The 18176-nt window shown below is 36.0% G+C and overlaps 1 protein-coding gene and 1 pseudogene across 1 annotated transcript; one reads left to right on the plus strand and one right to left on the minus strand.

Moving 5' to 3' along the window:
* Positions 1 to 6568: 6568 nt before the first annotated feature.
* Positions 6569 to 9796, plus strand: LOC18040074 (probable LRR receptor-like serine/threonine-protein kinase At3g47570). The gene is made up of 2 exons (XM_006429140.1): positions 6569 to 9224; positions 9372 to 9796. The coding sequence occupies exons 1-2, from the start codon at positions 6569 to 6571 to the stop codon at positions 9794 to 9796; spliced, it is 3081 nt and encodes a 1026-aa protein (XP_006429203.1).
* A 2630-nt stretch (positions 9797 to 12426) lies between these two features.
* On the minus strand, positions 12427 to 14023 carry LOC18039421 (annotated as a pseudogene).
* Positions 14024 to 18176: the final 4153 nt, after the last annotated feature.

Here is an 18176-nt window from a genome sequence, read left to right on the forward strand (position 1 = left end):
AAGTGTTTAATTGAATTTTCATTCAAAAAATAAGAAATGAATTAAATTATCTTTAATTTTAGCAATTTCAATTAAAAAGTAGTTTTATAAGAATTTTTGAAGGGTATCCAAAGGCCTAGTCTATCCAAAAAAGATTAATTTTTAAAAACGTTGCTTTGTTTAAAAAAAAAAATTTGACCCTCAATTCTCATTAGCCTAAATTTCTCAATTATCTTCACCAAATTCTTTTTTAAAAAAAATTCCTAAATACACCTTATATAATCCTCAATGTATCCTTATTATCGTTTTTATTCCTTTTTAATATGATTATAAATTTTATTTTGAAAAGATTGACACGGTCAAATATTACTAATTGTTAAGTAAGAATAAATTTTGAATTAAACTTAATTGTTATATACTTAAAAAGTTAACGTGTCATCTAATTAAATACCAATGATTACCAAGTGTTTGGTAATAATTAATTTTTTATATCATCACTAACGAGATGATTTCATAGCACTAATGAATGACCAACATTTCGTATCTTCATCATTTGCAATATGAATATTATATCCCGATTTTGTAAGCATGTCATTCCTCCTGAAGCAAGGTTTAATTATTAAACAAAAACGTGAAAGAAAAATATTGGAGACTATTTTATGTTTTTTTGTATTTACTTTCCCTTTCATTGTCTTATTTGTTAATGTTGAAACACGGCCGGTAAGATACCATCAATGGAGTTAAATAAACGAAATTTAGTAATAAAATATCTGAATATGAAATCTGAAACAAGCAATGAGAGTTGTTAGGAAATTGGTGGGTGAAGCAGACACGCAGCTAAAATAAAATTGGTAGAAAAATAAAGAACAAACACAATAGAGGACACCAGAAATTACGTGGTTCGGCTTTTAACCTACGTCCACGGGCGAAGACAGAAGAAAATATTTTACTAATGAAAAGGAGTTACAAGTATTGTAGTATTTTAGCTCACTTCCCAAAAACCCAATACAACCAAACTCTCAAATCACTAGACTCTTAAGGTCACTCTAAATAAAGAAAAGAACTGAAAAACTCAATGATTTACAAATGAAGGGAGCGAGCATTTTATAGCCAAAATTGGCTACTGTTCATTTAATATTTAATTATTATTATTATTATTTTATTAATTTTTTCTTTTCTTTTCCTTCTTCGGCCCGGCATCTCTTTTTCTTCTCTCTTTCTTCTTTTTCCTTACTTTCTTTGGGCGGCACCAAATTTTTCTTCTTTTGTTTTCTTTGATTCAAAGAATGCAGCAACAACCACATTCTTCTTCAAAATGGTGGGCACCACCTTCTAGAAAAGGTGATGCTATTTTCCACATTCTCCTACTTGGAGATTTGATTGAGAATCAATCAATCTCCACACCATCCTTTCTGCTTCGCCATAATCATGTTGCCTACGTTTCTGCTAGGCCACAAGAGGATCTACTCCAGATAAACTTGTCAGCATTTATCGGCTTAGTCAAAACATCTGCCAGGTTCTCCTTCGTATGAATTTTTTGCAAATCCACACTTCCGTCTTCCACTACTTCTCGAACAAAGTGATACTGAACCCCTATGTGCTTTGTCCTGGAATGAAAGGCTGGATTCCTTGCAATGTGCAAGGCGCTCTGACTGTCACAAAACACAGGAATTTTCTGTTGTTTGTGCCCGAGCTCCTCTAATAACCTTTGTATCCAAATAGCTTCCTTGCAAGCTTGTGTAACTGCCATGTATTCTGCTTCTGTTGTAGATAAAGCCACAACGGTCTGCAGTTTAGAAACCCAGCTTATAACTGCTCCCGCAAGTGTAAACACATAGCCAATAGTGGATTTCCTTTTATCAAGATCTTCTGCAAAATCTGAATCCACATAGCCCCTGACAGTAAACTCTGATCCTCCACAACATAATGCAACATCTGAGGTTCCTCTGATGTATCTCAGAATCCTCTTCACAGCTATCCAATGCTCTCTACCAGGATTCGCCATGGATCGACTAACTGCTCCCACTGCTTGTGCAATGTCTGCTCTTGTACATATCATAGCGAACATCAAACTTTCCACTGCTGATGCATACGGTACTCGAGACATCTCCTTCCTCTCTGCTTCATTGCTAGGACACATACTTGAGAATAATTTGAAATTAACAGGAAGTGAGGTAGAAATTGACTTACAATCTTACATGTTGAAGCGCTGCAAGATTTTCTTCAAGTAATTCTTCTGTGAAAGTCAAATCTTCCTGTTATTTCTGTCTCGGTGAATTTGTATCCCTAGAATCTTGTTTACTGGTCCCAAGTCCTTCATTTCAAACTCCCTAGCCAATTGTGCCTTTAATTCTTGGATTCGATCTTTGTTGGGGCCTGCTACCAACATATCATCCACATACAACAGCAAAATAATGAAATCATTATCTTCAAACCTCTTGTAATATATACAATGGTCTGAACTGAGTCTGTTGTATTCAAGGCTCATAATGAAGGAATCAAATCTCTTATACCAACACATCGGTGCCTGTTTGAGACCGTATAGAGATTTGTTCAACCTGCAAACCAAGTTCTCCTTTCCTGTTTTTGCAAAACCTTCTGGTTGGAGCATATATATTTCTTCTTCAAGTTCTCCATGAAGAAATGCAGTTTTCACATCTAATTGCTCAAGATGTAAGTCAAATGTAGCACACATTGCCAAGACTACTCTGACTGTTGTGAGTCGAACTACCGGAGAAAATATCTCGTTAAAGTCAATACCTTCTTTCTGAGCATATCCTTTCACCACCAATCTCGCACGATACCGCTCCATTTGGTCATTGCCATCACGTTTGAGCTTGTAGACCCATTTGTTTCCAATGGCTTTTCTTCAACGTGGTAGTGGTACATGCTCCCATGTCTTGTTCTTGTGTAGAGCTTCAATTTCTTCCTGCATTGCTGCCATCCACAAAGCAACATCTGAGCTGTTTAAAGGTTCATGAAAAGTTGAAGGCTCTCCATCCTCTGTTAGAAGACAGTATGCAACGTTGATCTCTGTGACATACTCCGAGTGCCACGTTGGCGGTCGTCTCTCACGAGTTGACCGACGAGCTTCTGGAGCCTCGGACTCGATTGGTTCTTGTTCCTCGTGCTCTGGTGCTGCTTCAGAAGAATCTGAATCTTCTGGATTATTTTCGACAATACTGGCACAATCTCTGACTTTTCTTTTACAGTGCCATCACCTCCATCTTTCATTTACAGTTGATCTTCTACAAAAATAACATCTCTGCTTATGACGATTTTGTGGACAGTGGGGTCCCACAGACGATACCCCTTTACTCCATCAGCATATCCCAAGAAAATACATCTTCTAGATTTTGCATCCAGTTTTGTTCTTTCTTGGGCATTGTACATCACGTACACAGGACATCCAAATGCATGTAGGTAGGAATAATTAGCTGGCTTTCCAGTCCACATCTCCATCGCTGTCTTCAGCCCAATAACTGTAGATGGCGATCGATTTACTATATAACAGGCAGTTTTGACTGCTTCTGCCCAGAATAAATTGGGTAGACCAGCAGCCCTCAACATAGCTCTTATTCTTTCTTTAAGAGTTCTGGTCATCCGCTCCGCCACTCCGTTTTGTTAAGGAGTGTATGCAACCGTGAACTGCCTCTGAATACCTTCTTGCTTACAGAAAGTAAGAAACTCGCCGTCTGTATACTCTCCACCATTATCCGTCATCAAGCACTTGATCTTTTTAGCAGATTCAAGTTCCACCCGCGCTTTGTATTCTTTAAACACTAGAAATACATCTGACTTTTTCTTAATTGGATACACCCAACATCTTCTGGAATAATCATCAATGAAAGTTACTATGTACTTTGCACCTCCTATGGATATATCCGGTGATTTCCAAACATCAGAATGAATCAAGTTTAGAATGCATTTACTTCTAGCAATAGATCTACTGAATTTTAATCTATGCTGCTTACTTGTAACATAATGCTCGTAAAATGGTAAACTTACCGATTTGAGCCCCGCAAACAATTTTCGCTCAGAGAGAATCTTCAAGCCTTGTTCTGACATGTGGCCAAGTTTGAGATGCCACATCATTGTTGATTCTTCTCCATTTGACGCGACACAAGCATCAGCCTCCTGTAGTGTTTCTCCTTTAAGCATTAATAAATTAGCACCGATCTTTTCTGGCTTCATCAATACAAGCGCACTTTTAACGATCTTCATTATTCCATTCTCCATATGAGTTTTGTACCCATGACTATCCATTTATCCCAAAGACAATAGATTTTTCTTCAGGCCGTTGACATGTCGTACTTCCCCAATTGTGCGAATTGTACCATCAAACGTTTTTATTTTAATAGTACCAATACCAGCGATCTCCAAGGCATGATCATCTCCCATATATACAGATCCTCCTGAGATAGGTTCATATATGTGGAACCATTTTCTCCTAGAGGTCATGTGCCAGGTAGCTCCTGAGTCTATAAGCCAGACATCAGAAAGTCGTTTTTTGCCTTCTGAAACAGTTGTTGCTTCGCTGTAGAGAATTTCACCACCATCTGAGGTACTTGCTACACACCCCTGAGCATTTGATGACTTAGGTTCTTTACGCTCTCTTCTCTTCTGATTACTCCAACACTCCTTTTTTACGTGCCCTTTCTTACCACAGTTGTAGCATTTAACATTCTTCTTACTTCTGGATTTTGATCTACCATGATTTTGACTCCCACTGGGGCCACGTTCCTCTGATATCCCTCTCGTCAGCGATAGCGCCTCCGCTTGCTGCGAACTTGCTTGTCTGTTTTCCTTATTTTTCCGCCTACTCTTTTCATTTAATATGGAGGCTGCAACATCATCAAAAACTAGACTGTCCACTGAATTATTGTTCGTCAGGTTGATGATGAGTTGATCATACGAATCTGGTAGACTTTGAAGTAGAAGCTCTGCACGTTCATTTTCCTCTATATTATGACCCAACATTGTGAGTTGTGAAAATAGAGTCTTCAAGGTGTTGATTTGACCGGTCAACATTGTAGATTCCGCCATTCGAAGAGTATAAAGTCTCCTCTTTAAGAAGATTTTGTTGTGTAGTGACTTGGCCTCGTACAATTTTGTAAGAGTATCTCATATTTCCTTCGCTGTGTTTTTCTCTGCCACATTAGATAATACTCCATCTGCAAGTGCCAAGTGTAGATCAGAAATAGCGTTGCCATCTATCTCGTTCCACTTGTCATCAGTTATCTCCATGGGCTTTTCTTCAATTGCTGCTAAGCAATTATTTTTCCTCAATATAGCTTTCATCTTTATTTTCTACAACGAAAAATTATTTCCGTTAAATTTCTCAATTTCATTCTTTGCCGTCATTTTGTTGATAAATACCGCACACAAGATAGTGTACCACCTTGAATAGTTGTAAGTATGTGTGAGAATGCACACTAGGAAAGTTTCTAGGAAAGACTGGAGGGGTCACAATGGTCCCACTTAAAATCTAAACTCCTTAAGCTCTTATCACCTTTGTGATAGAACTTTCCTAGACATGTACAAAACCACACAGTTGTTTTACTCACACCACTATTCCCTGCTTTGCACCGTAAAATTCTTGGATAGCTCCCACCGTTTCTTGTGAATACTACCGTATACGTGAATACGTGAACAGTACCATATACGTGAACTGTACCGCGTATACGTGAATAGTACTGTATACGTAAATAGTACCCCTTACGTGAATAGTACCCAATTCCAAAAATACAACCAATAGCTCTGATACCACTGTTAGAAAATTGGTGAGTAAAGCAGACACGCAGCTAAAATAAAATTGGTAGAAAAATAAAGAACAAGCACAATAAAAGACACTAGAAATTACGTGGTTCGGCTTTTAGCGTACGTCCACGGTGAAAAGGAGTTACAAGTATTGTAATATTTTAGCTCACTTTCCAAAAACTCAATACAACCAAACTCTTAAATCACTAGACTCTTAAAATCACTCTCTAAATAAAGAAAAGAACTAAAAAACTCAATGATTTATAAATGAAGGGAGCGAGCATTTTATAGCCAAAATTGGCTACTGTTTATTTAATATTTAATTATTATTATTATTATTTTATTAATTTGTTTTTCTTTTCCTTCGTTGACCCGACATCTCTTTTTCTTCTCTCTTTCTTCTTTTTCCTTACTTTTTTTGGGCGGCACCAAATTTTTCTTCTTTTGTTTTCTTTGATTCAAAGAATGCAGCAACATACGCATTCTTCTTCAAAATGGTGGGCACCACCTTCTAGAAAAGGTGATGCTATTTTCCACAGGAGTTGGCAGCCCACTGGATAGGTTACATGATCCGTAACTTAGCCAACTCCTAAAATATCTTACTTAACGTCAATTGGACTTAATTATGGTCCCAGAATATTTAACTGCCCAGTTTAATGTCAACAAAATAAATCAGGTAGTTGGACAGATAGATAATAACAATGGAGTTAATTATGATCCCAGAACATTTAATGACTCAGGTATTATTTTCGCCCTTTATTAGTCTAAAAGGACAAATTGCTCCAATTTGCATTGCCTTTCGAATCACTTTATTCCAAAAAGTGAATCCATGGAGCATCGGGTTTTGAACTCCAAATGGTTTGTCCTCATTCATGTTTTATGGCTAGCTCCAAGCTTAGAATCAGCAACCATTGAAGCGGACAAGCTTGCTTTACTTGACTTCAAGAATCATATAACTCAAGATCCTCTGCAAATCATGAGCTCATGGAATGATTCTGTCCATTTCTGCAACTGGGTTGGTGTTACGTGCAGTCCCTCTAATGGAAGAGTCACAGTCCTAAAGCTGGTATCAAAACAGTTGGTTGGCTCAATTCCTGCGTCTATAGGAAACCTTACATATCTTACAGGGATCAACCTATTCCAGAACAGCTTTCATGGCCAAATTCCTGAAGAAATAGGACGTCTGCAACAGCTGCAGGATCTCAATTTAACTTACAATTACCTTAGTGGGAAAATTCCAACAAATTTATCTCACTGTACAGAACTTAGATCATTTGAAGCTAGTGTCAACGATTTCGTTGGCCAGATTCCCAACCAGCTTAGTTCATTAACAAAACTAGAAATCATCGGCCTTGGAGGAAGCAATCTTACAGGAAATGTCCCAGCTTGGATAGGCAATTTTTCTTCTCTGAAGGCTCTGTCGCTGGCTTGGAATAATTTACGTGGGAGCATACCAAATGAACTTGGCCAGCTTTCAGGCCTAGGATTTTTCACACTTTATGGGAATTTTATATCTGGTATCATCCCTTCTTCCATTTATAATATCTCATCTATATACTATTTCTCTGTGACTCAAAACCAGCTGCATGGGCAGTTGCCTACAGACGTTGGCCTCACTCTTCCTAATCTGAAAATATTTGCTGGTGCTGTTAACTATTTCACAGGAAGTATTCCTGTGTCATTGTCAAATGCTTCTAATCTTCAGGTTCTTGATTTTGCTGAAAATGGTCTCACTGGGACCATTCCTGGAAACTTTGGGAGCTTGAAAGATCTAGTTAGACTAAACTTTGATCAAAATGAACTTGGAAGCAGAGAAATAGGTGACTTGAATTTTCTCAAATTCTTGGCTAATTGTACTAGTCTTGAAGTGTTAGGTCTTGCCCGAAATAGTTTTGGGGGAGAGATGCCGATCTCCATAGCAAACCTTTCAACCCATTTGCGAAGGCTCACAATGGGAGAAAATCTGATGCATGGAAACATCCCTGTTGGGATCGGAAACCTTGTTAACTTGAACCTTCTTGGATTAGAAGGTAACAACTTAAGTGGTAGTGTTCCTGAAGTTATAGGGAGGCTCAACAAATTAGAAGGATTGGGGTTGAACGTTAACAAGTTTTCAGGATTAATCCCATCTTCCCTTGGTAACTTAACTATACTAACTAGGCTTTGGATGGAGGAGAATAGATTGGAAGGAAGCATCCCTCCAAGTCTTGGAAACTGCCAGAAGTTGCTGGTGCTGAACTTATCAAGTAATGATCTCAATGGCACCATACCCAAAGAAGTTGTCAGCCTCTCTTCTCTTTCAATTTCTTTGGTCATGTCTCATAATTCTTTGACTGGTTCACTCCCACCTGAAGTGGGCAAGTTGACAAATCTTGTGGAATTGGACGTGTCATACAACAAGTTATCAGGTGAAATTCCAAGCAGCCTTGATAGTTGTAGTAGTTTGGAGCGTCTGTATCTGGAGAATAACTCATTTAAAGGGACAATTCCTATATCCTTAAAAAGCTTAAGAGGTTTAGCTGAATTAGATCTTTCATGTAACAACTTGTCTGGCAAGGTTCCTGGATTTTTCGGCAAGCTTTTATCTCTCAGGCATCTTAATCTCTCTTACAACGATCTGGATGGTGAAATATCCAGGGAAGGGATCTTTGCAAATGCAAGTGCTGTTTCCATTGTCGGGAATGATAAGCTCTGTGGAGGCATCCAAGAACTACATTTATCTGAATGCTCCAGAAAAAATCCCAGGAAACATCTACCCGTAATAGTAGTAATCCCAGTAACTATTGCAGTCATAATTGTTATTGTTTTCTTGACTTCATTGGTTATTTATTGTATGGTAAAACCCTCAGGGAGACAATCCCCTCCTCCTCCTCATGAGCGGCAATCAGGCATGTCTTACTCAGATATCTCAAAATCAACTGATAATTTCTCAAAAGAAAATTTGATTGGTACTGGCAGTTTTGGTTCTGTATACAAAGGAACTCTTGGTGACGGAACAATTGTTGCGATAAAGGTACTAAAACTTCAACAGCAAGGAGCTTTAAAGAGCTTCATTGATGAATGCAATGCTTTGAAAAGTACACGACATCGTAACATTCTCAGGGTCATAACTGCTTGCTCGAGTGTTGATCTTGAAGGGAATGATTTCAAAGCTTTAGTTTTTGAGTTCATGTCGAATGGAAATCTGGACCAGTGGCTGCATCCAAGTCCTGCTGAGCATTATCAGTTTAAGAAATTGAGTGTCATTCAGAGACTGAATATAGCAATTGATGTTGCTTCTGCATTGGATTATCTTCATCACCATTGTGACACACCAATTGCGCATTGTGATCTAAAACCAAGCAATGTACTCCTTGATAAAGATATGACAGCTCATGTTGGTGATTTTGGATTGGCAAAATTCCTCTTCGAGATATCAGACAATCCCTCTAAAAATCAAACTGTATCAATTGGGCTCAAGGGTTCTATTGGTTACATCCCTCCAGGTATTATTGTCAACTTGACGATTCAGATTCTCAATCACGCTTTGTTAACAAATCAATCATCTTCTGATTGAATTCAACTAAAACGTACATAACATACACTTCTGTCCCTAAATTCTAAGCCTAACAACAAATTTTACAAATCTGCAGAGCACATGAATGGCCAGGTTTCCATACTCGGAGATATATATAGCTATGGCATACTTTTGCTGGAGATGTTTACAGGAAAAAGACCCACAGGTGACATGTTTAAAGATGATTTTAGCATACACATGTTTGTGTCAATGGCGTTACCTGACCATGTCATGGACATTCTTGATCCGTCAATGCCATTAGATGAAGAAAATGATGAGGAACAAATTGAAGAAGTCATAGAAGAGAAAGAAATGATGATTCACATTGACCTTGAAGTTAACACAAAAAAGAAATTAGAAGAATGCTTTGTTTCAGTGTTGAGAATCGGCCTCATGTGTTCTACAACTTCTCCAAGAGAGAGGATTGCTATGAACGTTGTTGTTAACAATCTAAAGACAATTAGAAACTGTTTTCTGGAGTTCAAAAAGAGGAATGCATGAAGAGTGAGATAAGTGACAAATCTACAAGGTTTTACCTCCTCTTTAAGACATCTGTAATTTCAAAATAAAGATAAATTTCGTGGCTTATTGCAGCAACTTTATGTTCATGAAACATGGTTATTTTCCAAGCTTATATAGAGATAATTTTTATTTTGCCTGCTTGTAATACCCGTGTTTATTATTATTATTTATTTGTTTGTTTATTTATTTATTAAATACCTTATTTTAAAAAGGTTTCCTTAATAGGTAAGGGTTTTAAAAAGGCTTGGCCTATAAAAACCTCCTCTACGTTATTTTGTTTTTCAAAACCCTAGAGCCTAATAAAGAAAAGAATAAAGCAGCTGCATAAGAGTGAATTCATATTTTTGAATAAGAAAAGTGGAAGATTTTGATTGTATTCCTATTCTCCATTAAAGGAGTTCTTGAGCTTGGATTTTGTCTTGAAGGTAGGAAAGAATTTATAAACCTTTAAACTGTTGATTTTGATTGTGGTTTTTATGTAATTGATTGATTGATTCTGTATGTGTTGTATTTATAAAATCGTTATAAAATCGTGAAAAGTATGATCATGTATTGATTTATGTGTGTTTGAGTGGAAGTAGTGCTGTTATGATATCTTGGAAACTGTGAACAGTATAGATTGAACTTCATATGACTGCTGTTTTAGTCGAGTTTCATCATAAAACTTTACAAATTACTAAACTACACATCTTTATCTTTCTATCCGTATATTTATTGTTCAAAAACTCGTTTTATATAACTTGTTTTGATTTTTCGAATTTGGAACACTGATGCTGGAAATTTTCGATTTTCAGCAGTAATTCACAGTTCTAGAATTTATTTCATAACCCAAACGACTTCTGAAAATTCTGAGAATTTGTATTACAGCACATATATATTTCTAGTTTCTTTATTTTTAATTTCGTAATTTTTGGATTTATATAAAAATCACTAAAAATCATGGAGTTGGGCCGCCGCAATCCTAGAACCTGTTTTCCAGAATTGCGACGGCTGATATTTAGGTTGGTTTGTGCTAGTTTTTCATCAGTAAATGTTTTTTAAATTTTATTTCTAATTTCTTTTTGTTTCCTCTAATTTTCAAAACTGAAATCGCTATTTTTGAGTATGTATAACTAAAGTTATGAATTTTTGAATCAGCCGTTCTCTGTATATATCGTCACTGGACAGTTTTGATGTTTTTGGTGGAAAATCAGTTTTCAGAGATAATTATTAACTTTAATTAATATTATTAAATTTTGTATTGGATACCAACATGTTTACAATAGATTTTTGTGATATTTGTGATTTTCCGACATGTTTATAGCTTGATAGAAATCAGCTCTTGTATGATGGTCTAGTATAATTAATGAATTGATGTGCTTAAGTAAGAGTACATGATTTAAGGATTTTTGGGCTTTCCTTTCTAGGTTAGAATTGAATAAGATATTGATAAGAATTTTGTCATGATAATTATAGGCCAAGAGTGAGCTCGTGTAATTGGGGTTATTGTTGATTGTATTGGATCGAAGTAAATGAATTCATGCATAATGTTTATTATAAGTATATATGTAAATATTTATTAATAGAACAATGTTCTTCAAATGGATTGGCAAGTTATGGATTTGAAGCTATTTTAAAATATTTTTCTTAAATTAGTTTTAAATAAATACTTGTTTTTTTTATAAAATGTTTTCCTTAAAACTATTTGTAAAGCTTTGCCAATTCAATGTTTTATATAAGTGTTTTATCGAAATATGATTGAATAATTGATATTGAAAACTAGAAATTGTTTTAAGATTTTGACTCATTGTCCGTAGTTACCGTTATTAATATTATTGAACAACCAGCTGTATTGTGCGCACCTATTGACAATTATTGCGGGGTACAGTACCCTGATTGAGCTATTGGCTGGGTCACCGGGAGTACAGGTGATATATTGAATTATTGACCACGTCACCAGGGGTACAGGTGACACTATGTGGCATGAGCAAACTAAATAAAAGAAATGTTTTATTGATAAAAGATTTCTTACGCGATTATTTATTGAAAATGATTTTTGACGTTATGACTTAACTGATTATGAGTTACATATGATTATAAAATAATTATTGTTTTCTTGACTTATAGTACTTCATAATAATGATTATATATTTTTTCGTATTAGTAACCTTATGCATGAGTTTGCTTACCGAGTTAACGGTTCACCCCTCGTCTCCAATATTTTGCAGATTGATTTTAGAGATGTGGGCTTTTGGTCTAGCGGAGAAGATTTGTTAGTTGAAAACTTTGGCATTTTCTAGATGAATTAATTGTAGTTACTTTGACTATTGCTTAGAGTTGGGTTTTATTTTGGAGGATTACTTATTTATTTATTATTTTGGAGAATTTGCTTTGTTTATGGACAACATTGACTTTATTTGTGATTAATTATAAGATTAGTGTTATAAGGTTTCATTCCAAATTCCTCTTAGTTTTCTGGGATGAATTTGGGGTGTTACACTGCTGCTGGAGATGAGCTTTTAATTAATACCATATTTAAGAAGAGTGCTTTGGACTTTTTACAGATTATTTACAACCTCACTGATGTCCATTCGCTCTCTGGGGGATTCTACTGAACGAGCAACTCCAATTTAAAGGATTGCAATCAAACTCTCTCGTATTTGACCCTTTTTTATGTTTTCTTCAGCCGTTTCTTCTCCTTCTTGTACCCCTCCAACAAGAAATAGTGGGTCTAAGACTTGTAATATTTGATCTGGCAATGCCATTTTAACAAAATTGTGAAGATCCAATCCCTCTGTAAACATGTCACTGGTGGGTCTTTTCCCTGTAAAAATCTCCAGCAAGAGTATCCCGTATTCTGCACCATTCAAATTCTATAGTGCTTACATTTTGAGTACAATCACTTCTCACTTGTGCTTCAGCTAATTTTAGAAACACAATAAAATGTTTGATTAACACTTCGGCTTTACTTCTGAATTTTTATGGTTTTATTCTGCAGCTATTGACATTAAAAGTTAAAAAAAGAAAAAAAATTCATATTACCTGGTGTAGCATACCCGACAGTTCCTTTCAGTCCAACCGAGCTACATTGATTCGAACTCATGACTTCTGGAATAAATCTTGTTAATCCAAAATCACCCATGTGTGCAGTCATGTCATTGTCGAGAAGAACGTTGCTTGGCTTTAAATCGCAATGAACAATTGGCTTTTTGCAGTGGTGATGAAGATATTCCAAAGCAGATGCCACGTCAATGGCAATGTTCAACCTTCGAAGAAAGCTTAAAATCCTGGGGCTGTAATTCAGATCATCTGAAGCTGATTCTGGGTGCAACCAGCTCTCTAAACTTCCATGGTGCATGAACTCATAGACTAAAGCTCTGAAATAATTGCCTTGAAAATCGGAAGTTGAACATGCAGTTATGATTTTGACAAGATTACGATGCCTAATGTTTCTTAAGGCCTGACATTCAGCCATGAAGCTCTTTAAAGCGCCACGTTGATGTAAGAACATCACCTTCACCGCAATAAATGTTTGATCTAGATCAAGTATTCCTTTGTAGACTCAGCCGAAGCTTCCAGTACCAATTAAATTGGCAGAAGAAAAGCCACCAGTAGCTTTCACGAGACTTTCGTAGGAGACATTTAGAAGCAAATCCTTTCTTGATGAAGACTCCGAACTAGTCACTGTTCTTTTCCTTCTCAATCTATTGATAATTAGAAGAGACATGACCAAAATTAGTCCCACAAGTCCAGAGAGGAGCAGAATCATCAACTTGAACCCTTTTGATTTCTCCCTTTTCTTTAACTCACTGGGAGTACATGGAGGCAATTTAAGTTCTGAGATGCCTCCACAAAGCTTTTCATTACCAGCTTCCGATATGGCAGATGCATTCTTAAAGATCATTTTTCTTGGCACATCTCCGTCTAGATTGTTGTAGGACAGATTCAACTTTGCAAAAATGGAAATGTATCCAAAAACTTTGGGATTTTGCCTGAAAAGTTGTTTTGAGAAAGATCTAGGCCTTCAAGACCTTTCAAAGAACTCAAACGAGGATGGATAGGCCCGTGAAAGGAATTAATGCTCAAGTTCAAGTACTCCAGGCCAGTGAGCTTGGAATTTCGCCTGATAACTCGTTCTTCGATAAGTCTAGATGTGGAATGCTTTTCGGATTGCCTACAGCCAATGGTATAGGACCAGTTAAATGATTGTGCCACAAGTCCAACCATCTTGATAATGAAGATAGACCAATAACCTCACTGGGTATTGCCCCAGAAAGATTGTTATTTGAGAGATCTAAACTCTACAGTTGGTGACAACTTCCTAGAGCTGAAGGTACGCTTCCTCGTATGGAGTTTCCGCATAAATTGAGTTCTGTCAGGAAAGTGAAATTCCCAAGAGATGAAGGAATTTCTCTAGAAATATTGTTTTCAAACAAAGACAGTACTTGTAGTTTCAGAAGATATCCAACAGAAATTGGTATGTTTCTTATGAGGATAAATTTTTCAATGGCTATTATGATCAAATTTTTCAGGTTCCCAATTTCTGTTGGGATGGAACCAGATATAGGATTAGCTGACATATATAAATAGCGAAGATGAGATGAAAAATTAGTAAGGGAATTCGGCAATGTCCCACTTAGACTATTTACACTTAGGCTGACTACTTCTAAGTAAGTGCAATTGACCAAAGAATCTAGAAATCTAAGGTCATTACCCTTTCTAGTTCCAAGATTATTTCTTGCAAAATTGAGCTAAGTCAGATTCCTTAATCTACCCAAATCTTCTGGTATCAAGCCCGTCAAAGAGTTATTTGCAAAATCTAGCCACTCAAGCTTACTTGCATTAGATATAGAATGGGGTATATTCCCAAAAAACTGATTACCTGCCAATAAAAGTATACGGACATTAGGAAGTGTGAAGCCGATGTGAGGTGGAAGTTCGCCAACGAGTTGGTTTTCTGACACATGAAAGTATTCCATTGAAGTGATGTTCAAAAGTTGTATAGGAATTGAGCCTGTTAAGGAATATACGGAGACTTGGAACATGTTTAGGTGCTTCAATTAGCTAAACTCAATAGGAATGTTGCCATTAAGACTGTTTTCTGAAAGAGAAAGCTGTTTAAGAAATGAAAGATTTGCAAGTGACTGAGGAATAGGCCCAGTGAAATAGTTATTAGCAAGTCCAAGACCTTTAAACTTGAGCAAACTACCCAATTCAGAAGGTATATTACCTTCAAGCTTGTTCAAGATAAGTCGAGAGTCCTAAGTTCTGAACAATGAGTAAGATTTACAGGAATTTGTCCTTGTAATGTGATGGGTGTCGAAGCTAACAAAAATAAATTCCTACTCTAAATAAATTGTGTATAGTGATTGAGCAGGGTCGTGTCCATAGAGATCGGTAATTATTTAAATCCTTTTGAAACGTAAAACGTAAAATGAGGGAATTGTTGACAATAATAAAAATCAAATTAAAAATAACAAGAATGCAAATTAAAGTTGTAATTCAAATTGGAGAAAGCTCTGGTTGAAGGAATTAACTCAGCTTGATTCGACTACTGATCATTGATTCAAATATAGATTATTATTGCTCATGAATAGACCGGTTATAGCTACTGAGACCCTCTAATAGCCAATCTCTCCTTAACTAGTCGATAACCAAGGTACGACCGTTGGTTATTTCCCTAATCAATAGACAACCCTAGATACGATCATAGAATTTAATAAATTGACAGCCTGAAAAACCAGAGAGACCCAAATCCTAATCAACACATATGATGATTCATTTAAATTAGATTGTTTATTCTCACAACACAACTCTCTGCTATGTTATTTGTCACAAACATTAAATTCTTCATACGATGAATCCTTTAATTGACAATAGATTAAGTTGATAATTAAATAGTGGCCAATTACCTAATTAACAAACATAATCATGAAAATAATTCAGAGAATAAACAAATACCCAAAAAGCAATAAAACAATTAAAGCCCAAGAAAGATCTCACAGTAGTGATGAATCAAAGCTTCATTATCCTTCAACCAGAAAAATAGGTTTAGTTCTTCATAGAGAGAAGAGAAAAATTAAGATCTAGGGTTTCTTTCTTTTTCTCCAATCCAAATCCCCTCTTTTTCACAATAGATTCCTCCCTTAAATACTCTCTCTCTCTTCTCTTTTAGAATTCTATTTAAAATAAAATCCTAATATCTGAAATATTAAATTCGTAATTACAAAAATAACCAAAAATACAAAACACGTTAAACTAAAACTGCAAGTACGCAGTTGACAGCACGCGCCCACGCCTTATCAACAAAGTTCTTCTGACGCTCATAATTTCTCCAAGAGAACAATCATCCTTAAATATCATCTTATAGCTCAATTTTATCATCAATCAATAGAATTGCACCTACAAAAGTAAAACACAAGTAAATCACTATTATTAAGTGCAAAACATTGATATTAAGGGAAGTAAATAATGCAAAACTAGTGCATAAATTGCACTATAACAAATTCCCCCACACCAAGATGATGCTTGTCCTCAAGCATATAACTCAAGATTAATCTCAAATCTCCACTCAATTCTCATCTCAACTCATCCAAAAACAATTTTAAGCAAGCATACCTCAAGAAATTAAGTCGATCAACATTCGAGAGACAAGGATTTTAAAGCATAGAATTTCATAAGATAGAATAAGAACATTCAACCACCAAGAAGATCCATTCAAAATTCAAGTGCAACAAGATTTAATAGCCCTCTCAATAACTTCACTCCATGCACTCAAAGTGTTTAGGGTGTCATTTATTCACTCAAATCAAATCAAAGAATGCTATTACCATAAGATTGCTCATATATCACATCTCAATCCACAAAACATGAAAAAAATGCAAAAATCTAAGGGTCTTAAAAGGGTTGTAATGGGGTTAAATAGGTTGAATGAAAAAGAAAGGTTTACGAAAGAAAAAGAGATCAAAATGAGAAGAATGAACTCATTGAATGAACTTATGATATCAAAATGCTTATTTCTACTCAAGTCACCAAGAATGTAAACATTTTTTTTTCTTTTTTTTCGATTTTTCTTTTTCTTTTTTTTTCTCTTTTTTTTGTTGTTTTTTTTTCTTTTTTTTTTGTTTTTGAATCAAACAAAAGAAACGAACCTTGCACAATTTAATTCAAGCATAATGCTTGTTGATCTAATTGAGAAACTTTATTACAAGGTAGAAAAAGCAACAAAATATATCCACACAATGAGTCCAAAAATCTCCTTAAATTAAGGCTAAAAAAGAAGAAAAATGGTTAAGTAGACGGAGAAAATTAGATGGGTAATGGTTAAGGCTCAAACAAAGATAACAAATAAAGGTCTTCGGGTAGAGAAAAAAAAATGCGAGAATAGAAAAATGGAAAAGGGTTTGCCCTTATCATTTTAATGCATAAAATCCCGTAATGCGGCTTCAACATGCATAACAAAGCAAGTTCTAGAATAAACAAACTAAGATTGATATTCACACAACAAAAATATTAGAGCAAAGTGGTTGCTCATAGGTTCAAATCCTCACAAAGTTGGTAAATTTGCCATCAAATCATGTACACTCTTCAAATGAATCAACCATCAATAGTGGTGTAGAATGAGAAGAAGGTATGAGTCATATATAAAAGAAAAGGTAAAAATGATAAGAAGTGAGAAAGATGTATGTAGTAATATGAAAAGTGAAAGATAAAATGTGAGTGATGAAAGAGTATGAAAAAAAATAGATATAAATAATTTGAGATAGATGGGAAAAGAGTAGTGAGAGAGAAAGGAAAAGAAAATTAATAATATATGAAGCATACTAACTCCAAAATCATTTAAGGATGAGTAGAGTGAAAAAAAAAATAAGTAGAGTGAAAACAATAATTCCAGACATCAATAATGCAAAAATCCCTCCCCCACACCAAGAACTTACATTGTCCCCAATGTAAGATAATCAAAACTCACATAAAAATTAAAGCGTAAGGATAAAAGATTAAAGGCAAAAACTTCCCTGAATTGTGAGCTTTGATCCTTATAACGTCTATGGGCTTGGCGGGAATGGTGAGATAAATCCTACACTCTTGAAGTATGCGGCCAAATTCTGCTCCATCTTGTCACGGATTTCGATTCACGCGGCTGGAATGCAGGTGGTAGGCTGGTTGTGGACTATTGCTGCTCGACTGGAGCTTGTGGGTACACGGTTGCTGGTTCAGTTGCGCGTGGATGGGACTGATGCTGTGAACTGGTGACGCTGGATCTGCGTGTTGGGGGATTGCTGGTGCGCGCGCTGGTGTCGCTTGTTGCGTTGCGTGCTCAGGTTGGGGCTGGTTCGCGCTGGCGCTCGCAGCTGGAGTTGATTCCGCTGCACTTCGTTGC

The sequence above is a fragment of the Citrus clementina genome, unplaced genomic scaffold (assembly GCF_000493195.1).
Source record: "Citrus clementina cultivar Clemenules unplaced genomic scaffold, Citrus_clementina_v1.0 scaffold_6, whole genome shotgun sequence".
In the NCBI taxonomy this organism is placed as follows: Eukaryota; Viridiplantae; Streptophyta; class Magnoliopsida; order Sapindales; family Rutaceae; genus Citrus; species Citrus x clementina.